At 37.7% G+C, this 27,155-nt stretch overlaps 2 protein-coding genes across 2 annotated transcripts in view; one reads left to right on the forward strand and one right to left on the reverse strand.

Moving 5' to 3' along the window:
• The window catches only part of mettl15 (methyltransferase 15, mitochondrial 12S rRNA N4-cytidine), a 58,389-nt gene extending 48,612 nt beyond the window's left edge, over window positions 1–9,777 (reverse strand). Inside the window, exons 1-2 of the mRNA XM_030131077.1 lie at window positions 9,487–9,777; window positions 8,566–8,805 (exon numbers count right to left, since the gene is read on the reverse strand). Coding sequence (XP_029986937.1) covers window positions 8,566–8,799 — 234 coding nt within the window. The 5' untranslated portion in view covers window positions 8,800–8,805; window positions 9,487–9,777. The remainder of the gene's footprint in view (window positions 1–8,565; window positions 8,806–9,486) is intronic.
• Window positions 9,778–9,940: 163 nt separating this feature from the next.
• Window positions 9,941–27,155, forward strand: part of kif18a (kinesin family member 18A) — a 28,494-nt gene continuing 11,279 nt past the window's right edge. The window contains exons 1-13 of the mRNA XM_030159852.1: window positions 9,941–10,077; window positions 11,124–11,469; window positions 13,782–13,939; window positions 14,114–14,218; window positions 14,688–14,798; window positions 15,003–15,200; window positions 20,529–20,705; window positions 20,796–20,870; window positions 20,988–21,088; window positions 24,088–24,250; window positions 25,232–25,396; window positions 26,295–26,416; window positions 26,556–26,845. Of these exons, the coding sequence (XP_030015712.1) occupies window positions 11,154–11,469; window positions 13,782–13,939; window positions 14,114–14,218; window positions 14,688–14,798; window positions 15,003–15,200; window positions 20,529–20,705; window positions 20,796–20,870; window positions 20,988–21,088; window positions 24,088–24,250; window positions 25,232–25,396; window positions 26,295–26,416; window positions 26,556–26,845 (1,981 nt within the window). The 5' untranslated portion in view covers window positions 9,941–10,077; window positions 11,124–11,153. The remainder of the gene's footprint in view (window positions 10,078–11,123; window positions 11,470–13,781; window positions 13,940–14,113; window positions 14,219–14,687; window positions 14,799–15,002; window positions 15,201–20,528; window positions 20,706–20,795; window positions 20,871–20,987; window positions 21,089–24,087; window positions 24,251–25,231; window positions 25,397–26,294; window positions 26,417–26,555; window positions 26,846–27,155) is intronic.

Raw genomic sequence — 27,155 nt, forward strand, 5'->3', positions numbered from 1 at the left:
AACAGTGGTGAATTTTAGTTTCACTGGGAATGTTTTTTCTGCCGCCAAAATAACCAGCCATGAGTTTTTTATTTATTTGGAGAACACCATAATGCAGATGCATGTAAACAATGAGTTTTATATTTTATTCAGTGTGTGATACAGTCTGTGAATTCATAGCATTGATTCACTGGTAGTTTTGCAAGTGTATTCTTGTATGTGACTTCCTACTGTTGAGAGTTTGGGATATCAGTACTTACTCAATACAACCCCTTTAGAATGCTCTGCAACAGAAAGTGTAATTATCATGATGAATATCAAATCACCACTTGTTTTAAGATTAATGGTTGATTCGTGCAACTGTGCACATTTTAAAGGAGGAAAAAAAACATTAGACATTGTGGTTTTACACCTCTCCATTGTCAGAACATGCCAAACAATAGCCAAAGAAACGTACCATATCACAAATCTGAAGATTTTACACAGCACTTCTGCTACAGGAATATTTCACGTTTATTCCAGAACGACGTCTGTGTAAACAAAACGGTGGGATCATTTCGCCCCACCTTTACCGTGACTTTGTAACACCACTGGAGGTAGTAACAGAGCCGTGATCAAGGTAGAATCATGATTCCAGAATGCTATGTAAAAGGAACACCTGTCATTCTGCAACCAAGGCGTCGTTTTGATGACGTATTGCGTTTGTGACCCTGCACTGGGGGATTTAAAAATGAGCGCGGGCCGTGTACAGTAAACAAACATATCAACGTGACCAGAAAGAGGTTGAACTGGGGAGATGCTGAGATCCGCAAGCTGCTGTCACTTCGGGTGGAGGACTCTATCCATGTTAACATTTGTGGAACAGTGAAAAACAAGCCGGCTCTGGGCTCTGGAGAGGTTAGCAACACCACTATGCTTGGGGTATTTCCGACAGGGACGTGATTCGTCACACTATACGCTGCACTGCGTCACCACCCCTTTGATTCCGGAACACAGGTCTGCAGCGTAAAAGTCCAGCCTGTCTCACCTCTATTACTCCTTTGACTTGGCTATGGAAATCAGCCAATGGTGGAAAAAAGGTGGGATCACCATCTCACCTGTTTTCTAGGATATCTATGTAAAAGTGGCTTGAGGTAGAACAAGCCAGTCAACCATGATTTTTCAAGCAGCAAATAGTGCTGGTCATCTTCATCTTTTTTATGTGTTAAGCTGTCCAGATGTGACACCGGTGTACCGACACCGGGCCCTCTAGTGGGTCATGACATGCACGTTGCAAATCTAACTTCCAGGTGCTATTTAAGTATTTAAAATACACTGCATGTTTGTTGACCATTTGACATATTCATACTGAGGAAAATTCCATCATGAAAATGATTTTTATTTTATCCCCCAGCCTTATCCCTATCGTTCATGTTACACATTATACATGGTCACTGCTGTTCAACATTGACTGTTGTTACCTTTACACTAACATTCTCCAGATGAGCAATATTTCCTACAGAGTGCTCAGTTACTCTGGTTGACATTACACAAAAACCAAGTGTGCTGCCTGGGTTGCTAATAAAGGTGTTTTCAGCGACATTGGTGCTTACAGTATATATGCATCAACACACAAGAAAACTGTTTACTACAAAGCAGATAAGTGCAAGCACCTGTAAGTGTTGTTGGGCTTTAGAGTAAGATGCACTGATAAAGCAAAATAAGATTATTCGTTTAAAATATTTTCATGCTAGATATACAGTACATAAGTGTGTTTAACATGATGAAGCAAAACATTATTTGTGTGTGGTGCATAGGAATGCTATAGTAATGAACTTGGATAAAATCACGCATAAACAGTAACAACGTATCTCATTGCATGACGCTCAGTATTCGATAAAATCTAAATATCTAACCTCTCAACATGATAAATGGTAAATATACTCCGAGACACTGTAGCTGTTTTGGTGTGCAGCTATCCTGAACATATTTAAAAGAGACACCACTGAGATAATGCAGTTGGACCTCACACAAACACCAATTGAAAATGTGTTGCAGGAATGAGTCATCTCAATCCAGCTGTCCACAGGGCATGTAACTGATTAGCATACCCACACTCACACACCAGGAACAAATGTAAATATTGCAATAAAACCTGCTGTAATTGCATCCATTCAGCATCTGAGATGGGCTGCATTTTATTTTCTCCCAATTTCAGCAATATTGGATGCTTGTGAACAGAGTTATACAATTTCAATAATTGTTATTAAAGCTATATGCTGATATAACACACAGTAATTGATGTTGGAAAGGCACATTTTCCTCCAGTCTACTTCTGCGCTATGCACTGTTATTGGATGTTATGTGCACTGATGGTAAAGTCATTTCTCGCTCGCTCTCTCACACATACAAACAGTCAATTACCCATGCCTTTATAATAAAATTAAATTGATAATATTTACTCAGAGGCAAGATCCTGTAAATGGCAAACGCAGTATAATGCCAAAACTGTGCAACACTTATAGTATTTAGGTTTAGCAGACTTTAAGTTTTATTGTACAGTAGACTCCAGTGGGAGCTGTAGACATCCAGGTTTGTAACTCCTGTAGCAAAACTCATATGGTGATGCGATATAATATGGGGGATGAGTGGAGGTTTAGTTGACCTTATCTTTGGTAGACACCATTTGCTTTGGACAGTGCATGGAAACTTTTGTTAGCTGCAATGGTTATTTAAGTGGACAGGAAGCCGAAGAAGGTGTAAGATGCAAAGGCTGAAACAACTCTACAGAACAGTATGGTAATGCACCCACAAAGGGGTTGTCTGCTCAGCAAGGCTGAACGATTTGGCGCTCTGTAGACTGAGGCACCCCATTTGGCTAATGAAGTCCCAGACTGTCTTCACACCACACCCCCACCAACTGCTCCACTATGAAACGTTCTACTCATGAAAGTAATGAGGCAGGGAGGGAGAAAGACTCTTCTGGCCACTGATAACCTCAGACTAAACTTGCAACCTTACGAGACAAGGGCCTAATATCTGGCCGTCAATCAGCCCCAGCATCCCTGGCTGGAGTGTTTAATTACAAGGATCAATTATTTACCAGCCTCCTCTTTCACTACTCAGCGCTCCCAAAAAAGGAGTGTAAAGAAAGAAAAAAGAAAAGAAACAACATCGCAAGACCCAGGAGAGCTTGTGGTGATAATTTTAGAACAGATTAAAAGGTAAGTTTATTAGCTCCAGTTAATAAAAGCAGTGTTATGCTGAGCATTATGTATGGCAGATGAGCATTCTGGACCAAAGGTGACTGCACATCCACTCCAGTAATTACATCATACCATTCTAAGATGTCTACTTTTCTACAATTAAAATTTTAATACAAACAAATAAACTTACAGTGACCACAAGTAACCTATCAACATGAATTATTCATAAAACGACCTTTACAAAAAAATCTCCTGATGGCCACTTTGTGAAAAATTGTACTTTTCATTAGAAAATCTTCAGTGTAAACTACTTTGCAATGTGTACTACGTATTTACACATGCAGTCATCTTCAGACTTCAGCTGCATGTTCCAAACACCAACTGCAAGGCTTTTAACTAATTTGAAGAGACAATATCATGTTACCCCTTTGACTGTATTCACAACAGCTCTTCACCTGGAGGACGCTGGGAAGAAAAGTCAGCAAACACCGATTAGGTCTTAAAAAATTAATATTTCAAAAGCATCCTCTGTGCTGAGAAAGAATATATCGTACACCATACCATTATTCTTTTTTGCCATTGCTGCAATTTTGCATTATATAGTCTGTGCACTAAGGGGCTAAATTGTCCTGCATACATGTTCATGATCAAAACTGTACTGAAGATTCATTTTGTCAATCTGAGCTGCCCAAAATCCAGCTGTATGAGTTTAGAGTAATTTAAAGACACAAGATCCTATTAACTCTGCTTCCCTTTACAAGCTGGTACACGCTGTACCTGGTAAAAAAGAAAGAAAAGGATGTGCATTATCATTGTAATAAGACATGTGCTGTCAGATAAGTCTGCTTCCTGACTCATAAGGATTACTTTTCACACTTTCAGTGACATTGGATTCATTTACAACCAATGTGTATTTTTCATACTAGGAAACTTGGAAGGGGAATTTAATCTGATGATTAAATGTGGGGAAATGACAGCAGTCAACCTCTTCATGTCAGGCAGCTGTGGGTTTCTTTATTAGTCTACCTTGATTCTAAAAATGAAAAAAAAACAAGTAGCCGCTGGGTGAGTGTTTTATGGATAGATGACCACAAAACACAGAGCCTCTTCATGCGTCCGCATTACAGCCAGCCAATAGCCCAAATAACAAGGTAGACAAAAAGGAAAAGAAAAATGTAGCACATAACTAAGTTTGCTGCGATGTTGGCCTTAACAAGCTACACCTGTGATTCATGGTTTGCCTGTTTTTTGCTGAATTTTGTGCTAGATTTCCATTGTCATCATAAGTCTGGTTCATGCTATTTATGGAGCAAGCACACACTTTCTACAAAAGTTAGTATTCATGCTTCAAGCTGTTGCTTTTATCATGACTTGTTTCTAAAAACTATTCCAAAAGTAATACAATGCAAAAAGACATGTCATATATTTTTTGTTCTAACATAAAGAAAACATAAAGGGTCAGACTGAGCATTGTTTGCAACCCAACAGCAGATATGACTGTTTTTGTTAAAGTTGAGTAGGAAACAGTCATGATTGTGAATAGGATCAAACATCCAGGTCGCATACTTTGGGTAGTGCTCCCATTTCAGAAACACTAAGCACTTAATGTGAGTTTTGCTATAAAAAAAAAAAAAATACACGGGGGGGGGGATCAGAAATGAACATATCTGCAAGCCTGTAATTAACAGAGATGGGTTATTTCAGCAACTGACAAGGGTCTGCGCATATGCAATGACTGCAAGTACAAAGTGCAATTAATTATCCAACTGATACTCATTTAGTTAATTCTGCTTAGAACAGGGTTGACTGTTTAGAGACGCTGTTATTGATCCAAAAAAGTAGGTTTAACACCTATTGCTTCATTAATTCCACAAGGGGGAGTGTGTTGAGACTGAAATGTAAGAGTAGGCAGCTCGTTTCTCCTTCTACAGCAGCACAGGGTTTTTCCCCTGGACTCTCAGCTGATGGCTCATTAATCTGTTCTCGAGGAGGTCCCCTACGCAAGCAGCCTGCGCCAGAGGAGGACTCCTCAAGCTTCGCCCCTTTTCAGCATAATCTTTTTACTTAACCATGAGTGTTACTGATATGAAGAGAGTGTTTCAAATGTAAGAAAGTGCTTTCCTGGACTGATGTAAAGCTGCATTTGCATGACTTTTAAATGATTAAAACTTTAACATTACAACCACAACGTGCAGATCAATAAAGGATTACAATTTTGGTTTCATTTTCCAGTTGAGTCCCTTCGGCTTTTACCAAACCCCTGAAAAATGGTGAGGTCCAAACTTATTGGGTTTACAAATAAATCACAGTATATTCAGTAAAAAAGGAAAAAAACTGGGACAACAGCAAATTGGGTTATATTTTCATAGCTTCAAGCAGTAAGGTAAACATTACACAGACACAAGTAGCAGTAAAACAAAAATCAAGGATATAAACATACCAACAACCGGCCAAAGAAGCATTTGATTTAGAAGTTAAGAAACATAATATGCTGTCTAATTTCATCCAAAGAAAATTTACCAACCAAAACAAGTCATTATTAGTCAAACTCTCAGCATTTGTTGTATTTAAAGTCATGGAATTAATACATGCAAATCTTTATCTTAAATGCCAAATGCCATCTTAATGCAAATTACCAAAAGAGTCATTACACAACACAATGCACATCTACAATTCTTCATTCTTTGAACACCTAAAAGGGAATATCTACAGCAATTTGTCAGAGTAGCACATTATGATATGCATTTGTCAACGTCAGGAAAAAGTGACTCCTTTCTCAACTGTCAAACAGTCTTTCACCAAAAGCACCTGGTATTTTACTCCTTCATCTTGTCCTTTGACTCTACTTTATTAGGAAAACATCTCATTCCTCTTACTTGCAACTTAAATTCCTATATCTTGCTGCACTGAGCAACATATTTAAACAAAGGAATACAGTTTGAAACCATTTAAATAGAATCATTAAGTCAAGATGTTTCAGATATATGGCCACTATCAATTCAGATCTAGCAGGCATGATGGTGTGATAGTTGTGATACTGTGGAAATGCAGCGTAGGCCACCAGTGCCAATGAGCTACCTGCATACACATCTACAGCTTAGACGTCCTGTGTGGGAGGCTGCAGGGCACTGAAAGGCTCCATTAACACACTTTAGTTTAACTGCAGCGTTTGCTCTGACACCCATCATCACTTAAGTACTCCATTCATTCATGTCTGCTTCAGCTGACAAGAGCAATTACATATTGCTGATTATTTTACAATAGCCATTTAAACTATTAATCTCTCTGCCTTCTGTGATTTTAGTGGACAGTTGTCTGGTATCAAGGGTAGGTTTTCCTCCTCACTGCAACTTATCTGTTAGTGACACCATCGTTTCACTACTGTGAATTTGACAGCTTAAATGGCAGCTCACTGACAGAGATGTGTCAGAATTTAGATTTATGATTGTTTGACTGAGACAGACAGAGCATGTGCCTGTCTTACACTCACAATTTAGCCATATGAACGTGACAGCTCTCTAATAAGGCTTCTACATTTATAAAAAGAGTTAAACTACAACATTATGCATCATCACATAAATCCATTAAGGCCCCTGCCGTGAAGCAGTATTTATACATTCATGTTGGATGCAACCACACAACGGCAATTTCTTTAGAACGTCACACTAATTGAGGTCTACAGCATGTACAAAAACAAAAATGTATCAAACTGTTTTTAATAGCATCTGATTGGCAAGCTGTCTTGGGACAGTTGGCAAATGGGCGGACAGCGGAGGAGTTTCGAGGTGCTAAAGTTCAGGCAGGAGCAAACCAGCACCCTGTGTCCTGCCAACAGCCTTACAGTGGCGCAATTCCTGACTAAGTTGTTGACCCGTGGCCCCCACCTGTCTTGACCATCCATTATATAGGGAGGCATCACTTCCCCTCCTATGCTGCTGCCACACCAGAAGGCTTTTTGACTCATTCCCATCTGTCCTTGTAGTACATACATTAAATGAAAGCCAAGCTACTGGCATCCTGTCCAATTCATGTGTGCCTTTTATTAACAAGTTGTTATATAGTGTGTGGACAGAATTTTTACCTTAGCAACAAACATCGCACTGAAGGCATAACTACCAGCAATGACGTAATTTCAAATTATTGTTAGATTGTAATGAGGTACACTTGAGGCATTTGGAAAATGATTTCTTAACACCAGTATTTCAGTATTTATTTTCAGTTCACAATCAAACAATATATTTACCACAGACAGAAGGTACTGCTGTACTCTGACTCACAGCTTATGAGTTATAGTTGTAAAAAACAGACACCACAAACCTACAATAAAATGCTTCTTAGTGATACCCATTGTGTTGATTTAAATCTACTATATTTTGAGACTGTAATTAGTGGTGATGCTCTATTAAAATGTCTAATATTCAAAATGTGTGAACAATGTTTTGACACATATTCTGAGGACAAAGTATTATAAACACCTCTCGCATGGAGTGCACGCAAGTTTGCATGCCAAAGTCATTTCCACAGCAACCAAGGCAGACCAGACAGCAATGCATAAAAACACAAACACTAGTTAATCACTTGCAAATATCCGTGTTGACAGTCAATCCCAGAGATACAATTTAAGTCACGTGTCAGATTTTCCTTCAGTCCAATCACTGTCAGTGTACAGAAGTCAAGAGCAGCCTTTCTTGCAATTATTTTTTAATGGAAATATTTCAAGTTAGCAATATAAATTAAACAGTAATCACAAGAAAAATAAACATAGTGACTGTGGTAGTGTTTAACATAATGTGGCATATTCTTAACACTGAGGGGTAGCTGTGGGTTGAGGTTGGGTTAAAGTGGAAGCCTGTTCACGATGATAACAGTGCATGCAGGAGCTGAAAATGTGTTTGGCATGATAATAAAGTCAGCCAACTCTATATTTATTGCAGAGAATCCTTCATGCACAACGGTTTCATGTTATTACCATGTTTATCACCACTAGATCAGAGGTGCAAGGCCAGCAAGCATACATAGCATCAGCAACTGACTTCACCTGAAAATGTCAGAGCATGGAGTACTTGGAATTGATGAGAAACAATCAATCGGGATCTAACACAAATGATTGCCAAATCTTGATAATCCACCCTTTGTTTTCCCATATTTTAAAGACAAATCATTCTGTATTTCAAGATAACAAAATACCCCTGATAATTCTCAGCCTATCTTCTAAGAGACTTATAATAAGAGTGTTAAGTATATTCTTTGTAGCTGCATAATAATAATAATCTAGGTATGTGCACACCACTGCTTTTGTTGCAATAAAGCGTTACAGTAGTAATATTTAGTAGTTAGAGTTAAAAGGACAATTGCATATTATTTCTTTTCAATAAATCAAACTTAAAAGAAGCAAACTTACCTGACCTGGCTGAACATCTAAGTAATGAAGCACTTCTTTAAGCATAACAGGTGTGTGTGGAGGTATTATGGAAACAGAGGATTGTTCTTCACATCCAGGAGGGGGACCGAGCCCAGATGATGCATTGACTGTAGAATGGAGTGCACTACTCTTCCAGGTCATGCAGATTCGCCATGTGGACAGATTTGTTTTCCATAACAATGATCTGGCGCGCATAGACATTTGGAAAATCATGATGATCTATGGAAAAATAAGAGAAAGGCGGTGTAACAGCATTAGAAAACTTACTGTATTATAAGCTTTTTTTAATCAGATATATAATAAAGCAACTTTAGAACTTCAAACCACGTGATTGCTGAATTTAACAAATATATTGTATCGCTCTTTGTGGGATTGTTAACAGCAGGGCTATATACAAAGTAGTGAGATACAATATGTCTGCATGTATATAGGTCAGAATATATAATTATTCTGATTATCTGGGGATTTTTCAAGGAAAACTCAAGCATCAGACTGAGCCACAAGGTACAAAGTGGTATTCAGGTATTTTCTGGCAAAAGAATGCATTAAAACTCAGAGCTCAGATAGTGATGTATGATTCCAATAAAACAGTAAAATGTGCAGGAGTGAAGGGTCACAGTATGAATATAACCTGTTTACAAATAGCACTAAATAACAGGGGATACACGTTCAATGTCAGGATTTTTAACAGGTTGAAATGGCATTAAATAAAAATACCAGGGATTGACATGACTTAAAATTAACTTTCTGTGCAAATTATTATTACCATAGAAAGTGTGTGTGGTTGTATTATAATTATATGCTAAGTCGTGAGTGTGAAGGTTAGCTAGCTATCTTGCTAAAAACATTGAAGCTAGCGTGAGATGTGGAATGAATGCGCAATGTTACCGAAGTACTCACTGACTACGCTGTAACTTGAAGACGGTTATTAGTGACAGAGGGTGTTATGAAACATTTTGTACATCGTTCAGAGCCAAAAATTACACGTGCAGCACACGTTACCTAGCTATAACCGCAGGTAATTTAACACCAAACGAAAGGAGCGATGCAAGGGTTATTGTTGCTGTGCTATGATAATAAATGACGGCGCAAAATTAGGTATATAATACTCTGATAAACACAAGAATGTGTAGGTAGCTGTACATAATTAAATGTTAAGTTATTTGGGAGCAGAATGAACTGTGCCCTTCTCCAGAGTCTATTGTCAGGAAGTTGACTGGAAGCTTACCGTAGTAGAGCAGCGTGTAGCCCCGCCCTCATATCCGTCATGCCCTGTGCGTCATTGTGATGTAGCCAATGACCAGCGACTCGCATCCAATCTGCGGCGACAGAGGAAGAGGAGTTGTTTTTGAAAATACTGGCGCTTGTTGTCCGAGTTGCGTTCCTCCAAGCTCAGGTAACGAATACATTTACATTTTATAACTAACGACTCGTGTCTGTTCAAAATGTCACTTTGGTGAAGAAAACACAGTTAACTGTTGCTGACACGAGGTAGGACAATCTCACGTAATCTTAATGCATATGAAATAAAGACAGTGCTAACTTACTGTTAGCAGTTGTACTACAGGAGGCTAACAGCAGGCGTTAGCACGCTAGGCTAACATTGGCGGTGCTGGCATCGCATTCATCCTTTCAGCCATTTAAAACACCCCGACACAAGGTGTGCTGTCAATTTTTAACGTTTTCTGAGCAGAGGGTAGCCGTTTATCACACACATGGCGTTAGCAGACCGTTTAGATGATCTCATAACTATAATTGAGTTTGAACAGGAGACGTAACCATCCATGACTGGGCACGAATGAACTTATACCCATAGAAACCGTCATTGTTGCCAGTTATAGTACAGCCAGATTATTTTTATAGACGAGAAACAGACAATACCCCATTTAATGACGTGTCGTCTGGTTATATTAGTTGTAGTTTTCAGAAGTAGCTAAAAGTGTCAGTATGCAGATTGTGGGCGTATCATTGTACATATGTACTTCGTTTAGTTTAACAACGTTATTATTAATACTTCCTTGTATCCTTCTCAAACATTGCATTATGAAATTCTTAAAACAAGCTTTTGTTTCCACCTGTATGTAAAATCTAGTCAAATTTGACATGAGGCATTATGTAGGTCTACAATAAACACTTGCCACTAATATACTCATACTGTATGAATAGGCATATAACTGTTTTGTCATTAAGTCTAGCAGAAATATCATGTTGAACTCTACACCTGCAGCATGGTTATACATCTTTAAAAGCAACTTTTTAAAACCAGTCTGGATGTCAGGTCAGGAAACACCAATAATATGCATCCAGTCTTATTATCATGCAGATTGCAGTGATATCCATAGCTGTCACATGCCTTTTTGAGAAGGCTGAGAAATTTTGTTGATGGCTTGACACTAATCAAAGCTAGGTAAACTTCATGTTCCTTTTGTAGTGTCTTATTCATTTCCTTTGTGAAATGACACATTTTCTATCTGTAATTGTAAGAATATAAACAAACTTAATGTTTTACTCTATCCACCTATTTTTCTGTTTTACAGGGTTACAGTATTACCTGAAGAGGAGCAACAATGGCAAAAGATGTATGCAGTCATGTAAAGGTGGTTGTCCGTGTGAGGCCAGAAAATGATCGCGAGAAGCGTGAAAATTTTAGGAATGTAATCCAGGTGGTTGATAACCACATGCTGATTTTTGACCCCAAAGAAGAGGACATATCTTGTTTTGGGTCACAAAGAGTGAGAAACAGGAACATTAATAAGAGAGCCAACAAAGACCTTAAGTTTGTTTTTGACCATGTGTTTGGTGAGAACTCCACTCAAGATGACATCTTTGAGAACACTACTAAAGGAGTTCTGGATGGCGTGATGAATGGATTTAACTGCACAGGTAATAGGTCAATAAACACAGCCTGTATTTTAAAGCTGTAATAGTCCTCCTTGTATGGTATCCTCGTGATAAAAGGGTATATCTCAGCCTCTGTATCTCAAAAGGCACAAAATATTGTGTACATTTAGCATAAACAAGGTCTAAAATAAATTATGTTATTTAATGTAGTCAGTAGCTGAATGGCTCTATATTAATACATTATAAAATTAATAACTCTCCATTGTATTAGGTTTCCTTTCATATTTTGTGGAGTAGTCTGGTCTGTTTTATTAGTAAGCCATAAACTTTTGACAGCATTCTGTAGTGCCCCTTATAAGCCGTGGCTTGCTGAAGTTCATATAATGTAATGAGCCAACCTCATCACCACAGTGTGAGTCAGCTATCTGACTCACGCTGCCATATTATTCATTTAATTGCCGACTGATGTTAATTTATTTTGTGCACAATAAGGTTCACTTATTGGTCACTAGATGACAACACTCCAGGATGACAGGATTGGGAACTGATTAGCCTTTGGAGAGCCATTTGGGGGGAAAAAAAACTATCAATAGAACAACTCTAAGCACCTAGTTAGAAGATGACAAAAAAAAAATAAATTTATTACAAAATGAATGTCTTGGATAAATTATCTCCAGTTTTCTCTTTGGTAAATTAAACTTTTTTTTTTGGTGACATAACCAAAAGCTTAATGTTAAAGTTAAATTATGGAGGTTTTTTTGTGATTTTTATTTTGCTTAGAGACTGTCCTTGTAAACCAGCTCAAGGGTCCAGTGTGTAAGATTTATAGAGATGGAGGAGGACTTAATTGTAGACATTCAACATCATTTTCATAGTTATGGTTTAATTAGTGTGTAATCACATAAAAATAGTAGTCTTTGTGTTTTTGTTACCTTAGAATGAGCCTTTTATGTTTACAGAAGGAGGGGATATATAATAAAAACTGGACTGACGCCCAGAATTACTGCCACTTATGACTCTGCAACAAAAATTTGCGACCCTAAAAGCATTTTCCTCTCAATGATAAAATAGATGCCTGTAAAACAGCAGACAGGATGCCCACAACTGAAATGATTCTTTTCTATGTAAGGTTTTTGTATTATAGTGGTATTGTGTTTTTTAATTGTCTAAACCCTTAGTCTCCACACTGTACAGTCTGAGTGCCCATTGTTCTTAGTGGGAAGGGGCAGGTCTGGGCAGGAGGTGAAATGCTTCATAGGTGTCATTTTTGGGTCTGGAGTCCATTTTATTTTTTATTTATTTAGGTCTTATATTGTGTTGCAGCCCACTGTTTATTGGCTTGAGAGTCTGGTTTCAGCCAGCTCTATATGTAAAGTGTCATGAGATAACTTTTGTTATGATTTGGTGCTATATAAATAAAATTTGATTGATTGATTGACTGTTAATGTGCATTCCCGGTATCTACTGTGCTTAAGTGTGGGTCAGAGTTTATATTCCCTTAACTCAAAAACACACAACAGACAAAACCCTAAATAACCCTAACCCATTGGTGTGCATGGAGGGTATTTCAGGGTTCGTACGGGTGCTTGAAATCCTTAAAAATGCTTGGATTTCAATGTTGTGTTTTCAAGGTTTGAAAAGTACTTGAATTTTAGTTTAAGTACTTGTAACTATAACTCTGTGATGTATCTATTTATTTTAATATTAACTCTGCCAAGTTAGATGGGAAGCCAAAGCTACTTACAAAGAGGTGATACATTTTGAAAAATAAAATTTTATGTCAAAAAAGAAAATTAGTAGGTGCTCTCAGGTCAATTACAGGTACATTTTTATCTTAATTTTTTTTTTCGGTGCGAGTGTGCCGGAAGAACACCAAGTGGCTTCCCTTTCTTTGGATAAAACTTCATGTTTTCCTTTAATTTCTAAACTTTTTTGCCAATATGAAACATCATTCTAGATGTTTATAGCATAATGACAATGTATATCGTTGTGATAAAATATAATCGTGAGTATATGTATTCCTGTGGATATGTGTTTTACCCCAGTGATAAGGTGCTGGGCTGGAAAAATTTGAAAATGACCCTTTAAAAGTGCTTGACTTTGACCTTGAAAAATGTGTATGAACCCTGGTATTTAGGTTGTTGCAGTATGTATTATCATTATCATCATCTGTATGTCACGAAATATTACACACCTAACCTATATATTCCCTGTAGCCCAGCTTTTCCCGCAAAGCACAGTTTGTGTGGATATTAAATAACCCTCTTTCTTTCACGTACAGTTTTACTGGTCTTGTGCTACTTTAAACTAAGCTTTGCAATTATTTAAACACATTTGTTTTTCAACTTTTTTAGTGTTTGCCTATGGTGCTACTGGAGCAGGAAAGACACATACCATGTTAGGTTCCCAAAATGACCCTGGAGTTATGTACCGCACCATGAAAGAACTGTTCCAACGCATGGAAGATGTCAAGGAGGAAAAGGAGTTTGCTGTTGCATTCTCATATCTTGAGGTGAATGCTGAATCATTACAGTTTTACTTTTTGTGTGTAGTTTGTTTTCTGAAATACTATACAATATTGTCTTCTGTATTTTGGCTGTAATATCTGATGTTAATGAAAACACCACAGTTTCCTTTCCTATTATGATTTATTCTTATTTTGTCTGTCTATGTCGGACTTTTACAGGTTTACAATGAGCAAATCAGAGACTTGTTGGCCAATGTGGGTCCACTTGCAGTGCGAGAGGACAGCTCAAAAGGAGTGGTTATTCAGGGCCTTACGCTGCATCAGGTTGGCAACACTCATCCATAGGATCTGATTTTATTAATACATTATAGTTATTCTAAAGTCACTTAATAGTCTCCTTTAGATTTACTCACATTATGTAGTGCATTGTATGAAAGATGCAATATTTAAAAAAATAAATAAAAATCCTGCAGATGACTTTTTAACATAACACAAAGTACAACAGACTGTGATGTCTAATTAAAATACTTACTGACCTCAATGACTGATGTATACAAACCTAAGAAATTTAAAAAGTATTTTCAGTAATAACATCCTTTCTTACAAAGTTCAAAAGTCAAAAGCCTCGATTTTCATTGTATGACAGTGCATACAATGACATTAGGGACCTGAATTGTATATAAGGGTTTGACTGGGTTGCGTAGAGGCCATTGGTATTTACATATAGTTGTAGATTATTCACATGCTCCTGTGTTGCACAGTATGGTGATGGTTGTCCTCTTTTCTCTTTCAGCCCAAATCTGCAGAGCATATTCTTGAGGCTTTGGATTCTGGCAATCGGAACAGGACACAGCACCCCACTGATATGAATGCCACTTCCTCTAGGTCCCATGCTGTATTTCAGGTACTTAAGTTCACTCTGTTTAGACTAGACAAAGACATTTAGTATTATTGTTGTAGTGTGATGTCATATCTCAAAAAATATGTAATTGACAAAATACAGAAAGTTTAATAAAAGATGCTTTCATTATGTCCCAGAATAAAAGTCCAGAATATATTTTTATGTCACGACAAAAAAGTAAAAATTTTTTCTCATCTTTGTTTGCAGATATATTTAAGGCAGCAAGACAAAACAGCCAGTCTCAATCCTAATGTCTGTATTGCCAAAATGAGCCTGATCGATCTGGCTGGCTCTGAGAGAGCCAGTGCCACCAACGCCAAAGGAGCACGTTTACGGGAGGGAGCTAACATAAATCGCTCGCTCCTTGCCCTTGGAAATGTTATCAATGCCCTTGCTGACCCTAAGGTGAGTTCAAATGATGCTGATCTCAGTATATATGTTTTATCCATTTATTTGACAAAATAACTTAACATTAGACTACATGAAGAAAGCATCAAGACAAACAGCTGTTTTCCAGGTTTGAGTTGTATAATTATAGGGCTGGGCGATAAAATGATAACGATATATATCACAAAATAACTTTTCTTTGATAGAAATATGAGACAGTTTTGATAGAATTCATTCTTCCATGTTTTGACAGACATAAGAACCACCAATCATAATGAAGTAGCACCACACCAAACCAATCATGCTAGACCCACGTCAAGTTAGGCTGACGCTCACAGCACAAGTGTAAGAGCAGCCGCAGCACACATGCTGATGTTTGGGCTGCAGCAGGAGGTAATGAGTGTTCCTTCAGGAGAAAATTTGACCGAAAACTCGGGCAACCGGGTTACTGAAAAGTAGGGTGTGGACTGTTTCAGTTTGGGGCCTTCAATACAATATGGAGGTGTACCGAACAAATACATGTAGCCTATGTGAAGAACGCAAATACTCACCTTTCCTTAAGTTTCACTTTTGGTTTACGTCAGTTACAGCAGTTAAGGAACTCACCCGCACACATATACCCCTGGTGTTGTTTCATGAAGATGGTCTGTTTTGGTTTGTGTTCTCTTTTAAAACTTGAAAGCTTTTGGCTGCTGGTCAGACTTTTAGTTTGGTTTTAAAAATATGTACCTGTTTTATTTATCTGAAACAGTTGCATAATGTTCTTCAGCACATCTGTCATGTTCGACCTCTGACAGAAAATAAATCATATTTAAATCAAAAATAACCTGATGTCTTCACAGCTAACTTATGAGTAGCGGAAAATTTAAGCCTGACAAAAATAGTGATTTGATTTATATTGTGACACATATCGGTATCGTCTGATATGAAAAAAATATTGTTAAATGATTTTTTCCATATCGCCCAGCCGTACATAATTCTAATATTCTGTGTGCTTAAACATTCAGTGTGTCATATTTAGTGTTTTCTGACGGTGAATTTGCAGATTGCAACCAACTTGACACCCACAGCTCATGTTCCACAACAGTGGCTGCAAAAAAAAAAGTGCTCGAAGTCCATCATTGTTCTATTCTGTTGGTTAAAAAGATGATAACTCTGGTCCACATTCAATCATGATTGTTGACAGTAATGCATCTTAGCATTAGATGTCACCCGCTACTCGGGAAGAAATGAATAGGTCTGTTTTGTGCTACTGTAAAGTTATGGCAGATTTTGTCCCACCCCCTCTGTTCATAAAGACAGGTTCTTTAAAGTAGTTAAAACAGAATCATTCTCATGCTCATATGACTATAGAGTAATGAGTGGCGTACAGATTCATAGATACAAGTGAAGTACAGTGAATGTTGACTCTGAAATCAATGTAGTTGTACCAGGGATTGGCTGATCGCCCAGTTTTGAAGTCAAGAGCCAGATAACAGAAGCTTAATCGCTAATTCTGCATTGTATCTCTGCTCACGGGTCACTCCTCTGTCACTCTCATTGAACTTTGAGTATGTAAAAGTAACAAGAAGGTAAACATCAGGTCAGACAATGCAGATGCTTTATACCATCAACAGCAACTCTAAAATGTAACATGTTTTGAAGAAATTTCAATTTTGTTTCATAGAAAAAGAGCTGAACTAAATGCTGTCTGTTTATAAGCATTACAGAGCAGCAGTTAAGTCCAGTAGCAGGACAATAACTAAACTTAACGTTATATACTATATAATATACTTTTTTATAATATACTATCATTATTCCAGCATTGCTGTCCATCATTTAAGTGACTTTTTATCATCTTTTTTGAGTTTAGTGGAGAGTGAGCATCACAAATAGAAAGTTTATTAATTTTATAGTATTACAGTGTTATACCAATAAATGGCTCTTTGTAAGGTGTATGTGCAAGTAAAGTAAACTATCATAGTCTTACAGTACAGTGGTGGCATAAAGTTAACACACTAGACAACAGTATCATATATCGTAATATCAGCAATGAATCAGGTCAAATTTCAATATTATGACAGCTGTTTGTACAACAGTTTCCTATGGTCACAGCCAGTATATCTGAAATTCACTGGTCTTCTGTAAAATAAATCCATTTGATGTTAGCAATTGACCGTTTGTACAGAAGTGGCTTATTTATTTTAGAATGTAAAGTTAATGTTTACATTAACCACATGTGTAGTATGAACCATAGTAAGTTGCATCGTACAGCATCAACATTTAACTCCTGGATCATATCATAGCCCCATGTATCTAGCTCATATCGTCTTACAAGGGAGAAAATATACATCCCTAACAATAATGAAAACAGTTTTGACTGTAGGGCTTCATGATTAATCAAATTGCCATACAAGCCTGTGCAGTTACATAATTTCAGAAGACTATGATTTCAAGGTCTAGATTTGGAAGGATTTCGGAAGATCTAACAGCAGAAATGGAAAATAGAATAAAGACAGTCTCTGCCATTCAGTGACAATGAGCAGAGAGGGTTATGTGTTTAAAAAAAAAAAAGTAACATCAAAGTCACTACTATGTTTTGTTTTGTTGGAAGTTTTTGTATTTTCAATCGTCAAAGTTTGTATGTTTGAGCTGAAAAGCTATAGCTATAGCTACATCTACACATGATTTATTTTTCACCCAAGGCTTATTTTTATATTCCATTATTTTTTTAGACTCCATTTCTACAATTAGAACCATCACTGATTTGATGCACTGGTAACCACATAAAACAAGGGAAGTAAAATACTGCTCCCACGTTAACATTAATGAGAGCTGTATGAAGTCATATTCCACTACATATTGCTGATATAGCTGCAAGTCTTCAGTTGTCCATTATAGAACCTTACTTTGTGGAAATGTAATTATTGTTTGGCTCATTTTCTAGAAATAAAAAGTCACAGATGGGGAGAAATATGGTTTTACCTTAAAATATTTAACAGTGCTGTATATTTTCCATTTGTTGAGGAAAATCTGTCAGATACCAGTGACATAAAGTTGTAAATTAAGGATGTCCTCAAGACTTAAAGAGCAAATGGATGCAACAACAGCATCTATCAGTGTAGAAACTTGTATTGACTTGATTTGATAAGAGATGCTTCTTAGATGAGTAATTGTTTGAAATTTCTTTAAAAAATAATATAAACATTTGGTATAAATGTTTATCGTGGTATGCTGTCATTGACTGAAATGCTGTCACATCGCAGAATATTAAAATATTTTAAAATAAAGTAAAAGTATTTAGAGGAATTCACAGATCTGTTTGTGCAGAATCATACTGTCATACAAAAATGTTTTGTATTTGTTTATTATTATTATTGTGTTTGGCCCACAAATCACCACATGATTTGGAAATGTTTGTTCTCTAAGCACTTGCATGTATTTCAACTGAACCACTGGACTCCATATGAAACAGAGAGCCTGGGAAGTGGAGAGTCAACTGAGTATTTGGGTATTATTTCATTCCAGTTGCATACATTAACCTGTCAAGCAGTCTTCTCATTTTACACTCCAGTCTCAAGAGACAAGGCGCAAGCTGGCCGCATGCATATAGGAAGTGCTGTGCAAAAGTACCACTGCCATGTTGAAATGCGATCCTTCTTTAACAGGTTACTTCATTCTTAGGTTGAAACTATGTTCTTTCATGGAGTCTGTCCAGTTAGTGTTGTACCGACCCATTCAGTGTTGCAGTCGTAGACTCATAGTTTGATCTGCTCGGTCTACAATGCCCACTACTAATCCATGTTCCCTCCACACCCTATCCCTATGGTTATTGGTGTTCCACTGTTTATTGTAGGCAGACAAGGAAATTTATGTTGTGGCCATTGTTTACAGGAAAGAATGTCCCCACTTGTGTCTGGGCTGACATGCCATTCATTTGAGTGAGAAGAATGTCGGCTCCTTCTGTTTGGGCAGTTCAGTATGTCATCTTCATGCTATGCTGCACAGAGGTTTTTGTTGTAAGTTGTTTGCCTTAGGCCATGTCCACACTGATGCAGATACATTTTACGACACATCCTTTCTCTCTCAGTTCCGGACTTCCTTTCACATAAAGTCAGCGTATCCCACCCACATAAACAGGGATTTCTGAAATCATTCTGAAAATGTTGTTAGGGGTGGTTAAATTTTATACTGCCAGTCTTGCATTTTATTGTGGACAAGCCAGAAATGCTGTCTGATTGTTGATTGTAAGAGTCAAGGGAAAAAGTACAAAAAATGTGGTGACTAAGATTATCTCCCCATTACGTCCTCTGTTTTTCTGTTTGTTTGTTTTTTTTTTGTTTTTTTATCAAACGTGAGCAGCAGATTTGAAGAAGTAGTATCAAACCTGTAGTTTGAGTTGAGGTTGGAATGACCCCCTTATAATTGCCTGCTTTTTCCTGCTTCACACATCACTTACTTTACTACTTTTTGGTAAAAACACTCATTTACTTGCATTAAAACACTGAGATTGCTCAAATGGTAAACTTGAATGCCTGCTCTTATTAAATGGAAAATTCCCTAATTTGGCGTAGCTCCTCCATCATTCTTTGGACTGGACTTGAACTATAACTAAGGTATTTCGATCCAGATGTGAGCTTAGGGTTTTTTCCAGGCAGAAGTGCGACCACAGCTGCAAACCCAAGAAGAGATCATTTTACGCTTCTTAGTTACTTTAACTTTAGTGCGACTTTCTGCAATCCCAAAGCCCATGAGGTTGTGACTCACCTAAGAGGCTGTAGTTTGTCTAATGCCGTTTTTACAGGCGGAGCTGTGTTCACAGACCAGCTGCAGAGATTCCAAACCAGTACTACTGATGTGTGTTCTGTCTTTTGTGGATCTTCCCAACTTTAAAATGAACTTTCCAGTGTGAGTTCAGTTCGCCTGTAGGTTTATTGGTCCCCATCAACTAGTGTAATCTGACTATGCTTTGCTTGTGGAACTTGGCCAGATTAAATCCCCCCCACACACACACACACACACACACAGTGCGTTCCTCTGTATGCCGCAAAAATAAAACACTTTTTCTTTGTTTATTTTGATTTGTGTTTCAAGTTTAAAGAATCTGTGTCATGTTAGGCAGAAATAAACACAACAGTCCCTCAAGCGTTTCCATATTTTTTGGTTTACTTGCTACACCTCAGAGGCATGAGTCAACTTTGGAAAAAAAAACATTTACACCGAGCATATGAAGTTGCAGAAATGGAACAGTCATTGCCCATGTTCCAGCAGATTGTTTCAGGTAGCCAGGATGGCCGGACATCAACTATTGAAGTTCACCGGTACCTCAAAATCCAAACTAATGTCAAGGTCTCTCTTTGGTTTCAGAGTAAAAAAGCCCATATACCATACAGGGACAGCAAGCTGACGCGGATTCTTAAAGACTCCCTCGGAGGCAACTGCAGGACTGTTATGATTGCCAATGTCAGCCCATCTTCCAAGTCATTTGATGACACCCACAACACACTGAAGTATGCAAACAGGGCCAAGGAGATAAAGTCCTCGGTTAGTATCATGTTCTTGACTGAAGCTGCATTGCAGTAGGATTTTTATACATGGAAATCTTTATGCCACGTTTTGTTTTTCTGCACACAGCTGAAGAGTAATGTTGTAAGCTTGGACAGTCACATTGGCCAGTATGCAGTGATATGTGAGAAACAACGGCAAGAGGTAATATGAGGCAACCGTTATTCCATGACCGGCTTTAAAAAAAAAAAAAATGTACCTCCATAATTTTCAGGATTTTTCTTCTGACTCTTGTTTCATTTTTCTGTGCCACATTGAAAGATTCTACAATTGAAGCAGAAACTGAAACAGTATGAAGAGAGGAATATAACGTCTGGGACTTCTAGCGTGATCTCGTCCCAAAAACAAGCAGAGTTCAAAAGGTAAGTGTACTCATTTAATGTGTAAGCATCGTTGTTTTCTTTAAGCACCATTAACCATTTTATAATAATCAGTGTAACTTGAATACAGACACGACTTGCATGCAGAAAGAGTGTGTGGCCTGCATTTGAAAATGTGTTGTGCAGTGGTTTTACAATCAAGGGACCTGTGGTTTCTACAAGTGGTTCTGGTGGCTTTTGGGTCATAGTACATTATAACAAAGTGGAGCTGACAGTTTTAAGATGCAATTAGGCATGGTGGTCCAGAATGTATTATCAGGAATTGATGTTCCAAAAACTACATTTCCTGATACTTTTTTTTTTTCCTTTTACGTAAAACCAGGTAATGTGTGAAATAATATTTACTTAGATATGCAATAGATATAAATTAATCCTCTGCACTGTGAAATAAAAAAACTGTGGGACTAGTTGGTCTGATTGTCATAAGCACTAGTTCTCAGGTAGTAGCAGAATTCACATGGCTATGAAGTTACTGGAATAAGCGATAGATAGCATAGGAGTTGTCAGTTTATCATTCTTAGTGCCATTGCATCTAATGGTTATCTGTTGTAATTTGTCCAAAAAAGCTGATGTTTGCCACTACAAAACTGTTGTGGCTTTAAGTCTTCACAGTCTGTGGATATCCTCTCTCTAACCTTTACATATAATAATACCTAAGTTCAAATGCATCTTTTTTTAAGAGCAGCCCTTTGAAGGTGTGTGCACTAGCAAAATGCAGCCAAAATAGAAGCCAAGAAACTTTTTTTTTTAACCCAAAGCAGTTCTAGATGCTTTGATATGCAACACATGGCTGCAGTGTGTTTATCATAAGTTGAAGATGCTTGCTGATATTTATTTATTTATTTGTGCTGCCATCAACCCTCACTCAAAACATGATGCATTAGGAGTGTTTTTAAGATAACCCTCCCAAAGTGCAAAAGGTTATTGTACAAAAAGCCTGAGAATTAATTGTCTGTGCTGCTAAACTGCTGATCAAAGCCTTGTTCAGCTGCTAACACACATAGTTTATCTGGTATATGTTACTTCTTAAGTAGCTTGTTTGTTTCACGGAGATCCCTTGGATGGGGAACTTGGATTTCCTGGAAACTGTTACTTCCTAGAAAATGGTGCATCTTCAGGGGGTACATCATGCTGCACTAGTTGGTGTAACAAAAACCAATAAAGAACAGTTAGAGCTATCTATAACTGATGTCCCGCTTCAGCCTTCTGCCCTTCTTTCCAGTTGTTTTTTAAATTTGTATATTGCAATATTACGTGTTTCTTCCATTACTGTTTTTGGGGTGAAAGTGCATCATACCAACATATCAGCTCTGCAACACTTTATACCTGAGTATTTTCCACATTTATTGCTAATCTTGTGGTCTTGTATATTAACAACAGCCTGGCACTAAAATATTGATGCACAGTATACGCAAATAAATCGAATTTTCAGAAGAATGTGCCGTATATCGGTGTATAAATCTTTCAGTTCAGATCTCAGCCATGTAGTCTAATTAGGGGTTGTTTTATACATCTATGAAGATTGCTGGACTTAATATATGTCTTTTTAAAAACGACTGCAGCTCCGTGTAGACCATTCCTATTTTCTTTGTCAGTTTGTCACCAATATGTAGTAGGTACCTCTGTGTATAAAGGTATATGGGGTGGGGGGGACAGAGAAAAGCTGAATGAGTCTCACTCCCACACATTTCATTCACTGGCATCAGAATTCACAACTCGCACTGTGAGAGGCTCTGAATAGAGGCTGCACGCTTCTCACACTATTAAAAATTCAACAGTCTAGCAAGGCCACGACGTCTCCTACGTCACTGGAGTTACATTGAAGAGTGCAGTCACATTTCAGCGACAGCTCTCCAGTCTTATTTACCTGCATGCCTTTCCTGTCTCTCCTCCTGCATTAACTCAACCAGACAGTCACTTGCATTTAATCTGGATATCCTCATCTCATCTCTGTTCTAGGATTATATACAGTACATACATCACAGAGCTATGTATATGCTTGTGACTGAGACCAAACAGAATTGGCGTCATGTGGAGGCTGTAGTGTCACAGATATATATTTAAAAAATTAATTTGGAATTTTAAAAGTATTTTTATTATTAGTCGTGCACCAGTTAGTTATTGGTTAGTAAAACTGCATTTCACCAGCTGAAGTGGTCAACATTTATCTTTTGTGTTATATTAAATGTTTCATAAATGTGTATGATTGAATTTGTGTTTGTTTAAAGGTAGTGCGATGAGGGCCTGAAAGACTACTGAGAATTTCTGTTTTCTCGGCACAAAAGGGGGAATAATTACAGAACAGAAACAAAATAAACAGGCAATAACACCAGCTTTGATCGGCCCAGAAATTCAGTCTTTTGATCTGTAATTATTCTTATACAACTTGATTGAAATTGTCTTGATTTTGTTGATAAAACTATCTTGTGAACCTTTTTCATTTTTAAAGGTTTGTTAAATACTTGAACAAGTGGTTCGTAGGAGCTCTTGGCACAGCAGTCAATCACTTTCAGCATTTGGCATAGCAGTTTGTAATCACATCTGGCTTGAATCCCTGTGGTGAAGGGGAGGTTTTATTGAATTGCGTTATACTAAGAGGTGTTTCTAATATTTGTCTCCCCATGTATGTAAATCTGCATGGACAAAACAATATACAAATAGCTTTTTAGCATAATGTTGTAATACAGCAAAAACACAGACTACAATGTCATGCATTTAGCAGTTAACATAAACCTCTCTGACAGTATCAACAAAAGCCTCAATTACAGGTCTATATGTTTCTGTTTATTTTAATTTATGTATTGAGACTATCTCTTAATATTTCATGCATAAATTAGAAGTTCATTTAAATACATAATTGCATTACAATTTTATAACATCTGTTGTTTTGATATTCAGTTCTGGTCATTTTCAGTTTTCTTTTGCAGTTCAATAAAGACAATGTTTGTATATTTAAACATCACTGATTTCTTTCATTCTAGGGTGTCAGAAGCTCTGCAGAGAATCTTTTCTAGCCGGGCCCAAATCAGGAAGGAACAGCTGGATCTGGAGAGACAACTGAAGGAGAATGAGCTGCGCCAGCGCTACAGTGAGGAGGACAACCTGCAGGTCCAATATTTCTGTGCCAAAGAAAAGACTGAGAAGGTAGTTGATGCTTACGCTGCTATCCACAGACTCCATCATCCCCGCAGAAAAACAGCTGCTGAGTCATCATTTCACTTCTCTGTTCTCTATAGTTGTCTTAGCCTCTCATTTACGCCACTACAGGACAGGGTCATTGCTCCCCAGTGTCTGGCTTTTCCCTGCCATTTGAGTCCCACTGTTAGTTCCAGCTGTAAATGCCATTTAAAGTATGAAAAATCTCTAGAAGTTTTGGCTCTATGCTTTCTGAAAAAGCACAAAACATTTGCAGAATGGTCGAAAATGACCCAGATAGATTGTGGTGATTCTAAATCATCTGCATTTCAAAAACTTGTACTTACGTAAGTAATGATTGAAAGGCTGATTAAGATTGTAAATGCAAATGCCTTTGATTTTTCTGACAAAGTTGTGCTAAATGAGCCTGCATGCTGCTAATAAGTACTAAAATTATAAACATTTTAGAGCTCATGCCCACTTTAATCTAGTTTTCAGGCACCATGCATGTAAACACTAATTTTAATAGAAGATGCATGTAGATACTAAGTACAGGTAGGCAAAACCGTAAATATGAAATACAAATACATTGCCAGGTAGGACTTGGCAATATATCAGATGAATTTGATTAGTCAAAGATAAATCAAGATTATTCCTCTGTGTATGTTCCGTGCTCAACAAAAATTCAAACTGCAACCTTTTTGCTTCCTATATGTAATTTGTTATCTGTGAATGCGTTTCTCCTACAAATATGCCATGTCATTGTAGTGAGGAAAGAGTTTTTTGAATCTTCATCTCTTGCAGTCGGAAAATATTTAAATACAATTGTGACTCATCCATAGCATTGGAAAAAATGTACATTTAATTTGTTGTCGACATCACCTAGCTCTATATCTATGTGTTCACATACACAGAATTACAATAAATAGTGTATAATCTTGTTGAATTTGCATCATTACATCCACTTTTGTTTTTGTTTTTGTCCAACAGGCCACTTGCAAGCATGAGCGTAAGATCGCCAGCTTACGTACTCAACAACAGCATATTTGCAAACGTTTGAGGGACATTGAAACACGTTTCCTGGACAATGATGGCTGCCTCCATCGGGTTGAGAATGAGATGAAGTTGTTAAAATCAAATAACCATGACTCAGAGGTGAGTAAAACCGAGTGCATGTCACTACACATTTTTGCACATACTGCTGCTGAAACGGTAATTGGCTTGTGCATGCGTGTGTGTCTGTTTTTTTTTTTTTTTAACCTATGCCTATACTCTAAACCTGGTTTGTGATTTTGTATAGAAATTATTTTTGTAGAAGTTTTGTCTTGCTACGTTTTTACTGGTTAAGGTGAAACTTATTTACAACTCATTAACATTATTTCCACTTTATGATAAATTTGCCTCAAACTCAGCAGTTCATAAAACCACATACTGAACTTAATTGTATAACTTAAGGATAGTATGAAATAGTTTGACTTATTGTGAGCTTGATTAGATACAGACAGAAACTTTACAATGTGGGTTAGATCCTTCAAAACGCTTTGCTTAGTGTTTTTTGTTTGTTTATTTTGGAAGGTAGGCTGTGTCTCTACTGGTGTCGTGACTGTCTTTGTTTTCTTCCCATCTGTTCTCCCAGTAATTAGAACCGTTCTCATTTTATTTCTCCAGCTCACTCGTGGATCACTGAAGAGAATAAATCAATACTCTTTACTCATCCTTCACACAGCAGCCGGTTACCTAAAACCATGTCCATGTTATTTTTTTTCTTCTTTATCCTTTCTTCCAGGAACTGACCCAGAACTATGACGCACCTACCGGTCAAATGTTCTCTCTGGTGTTGTTTCGTAGTTGCTTTACGTCAGAGTTCCATCCCCCTGCCCCCACCTTATCCACAACAGCCTTTCAGATAAAACATAGATGAAAACAGAACTTTGGATCTTAGTATCCTAACCCCCTTTTAAATCTGTCTGCTAGAGAGCCAACTCACTGTACCGATCTGTTAGAGTGGCTGTAACATTTTTGCTCTCTGACTTCCCTCCCCCTCTTTGCTCAGGTGTTAGAGAAGGACCTACATTGCCACAGACTGGAGCTGCAGGTGAACGATCTCAAACAACACATCAAGCAGATGGTCGAGCTCACTGCACTGCAGGATCAAGAGAACAAGCGCATGCAGAAGTAGGTTGACATTACCCAGAATTCTTTCGCACAAATGAACCAACAAAGTAAACACTTAATTTTTTTTTAGAAGAAACTGCATTTCAGCCCTTAGAGAAAAAAATGTCCCTATTCATAATTATGCTTCATTGCATTGCAGAATGGTGAACATCCTCTTGCCTGCTTATAGTCGGCATTATTCGTCATTGCGTGCAGCAGGACTGGTCAGGCGGGCAGATGAATTGGAGAACCATGAACTAGAACACCTGGTGCTGAGGGAGAGGGGCGTGGTCTGGGCAGACCTGGAAGGGGCGGGGCAACCGCTGAAAGGTGAAGGAAATGTGAAGGAAACACAGGAGATAAATGAGGCGGGAAGCATTGGTTTCCGCAGCGAGTTGGCGCCCATCTTGTCTTTCTCACATTTGCACTACCACCAGAGCAGCCCCTGCAGTAAGTCTTACATTTTTGCCATCCTTGCTGTTTTGTTTTTCTCAGTGACTAACATCAGATATGTTGTTTTTTTTAAGGCACAATGCCGGTGTACATGTGCACAGACAGGGAGATGGAGTCCGTCATGGTTTCCCAAATGGGATACAAAAGTAAAAAATAAAATACTAACACACTAAATAATGATATTTATGTGCATACTGTCCTTCAAAGAGTATATGATACACTACAGCTGCTTACTGAATGAGAAAAATCTGACGAGAAGATAAAAATAATATACACATATATCTATCTATCTTTGCTGGACGAAGAA

This window comes from Sphaeramia orbicularis, chromosome 3 (assembly GCF_902148855.1).
Source record: "Sphaeramia orbicularis chromosome 3, fSphaOr1.1, whole genome shotgun sequence".
In the NCBI taxonomy this organism is placed as follows: domain Eukaryota; kingdom Metazoa; phylum Chordata; class Actinopteri; order Kurtiformes; family Apogonidae; genus Sphaeramia; species Sphaeramia orbicularis.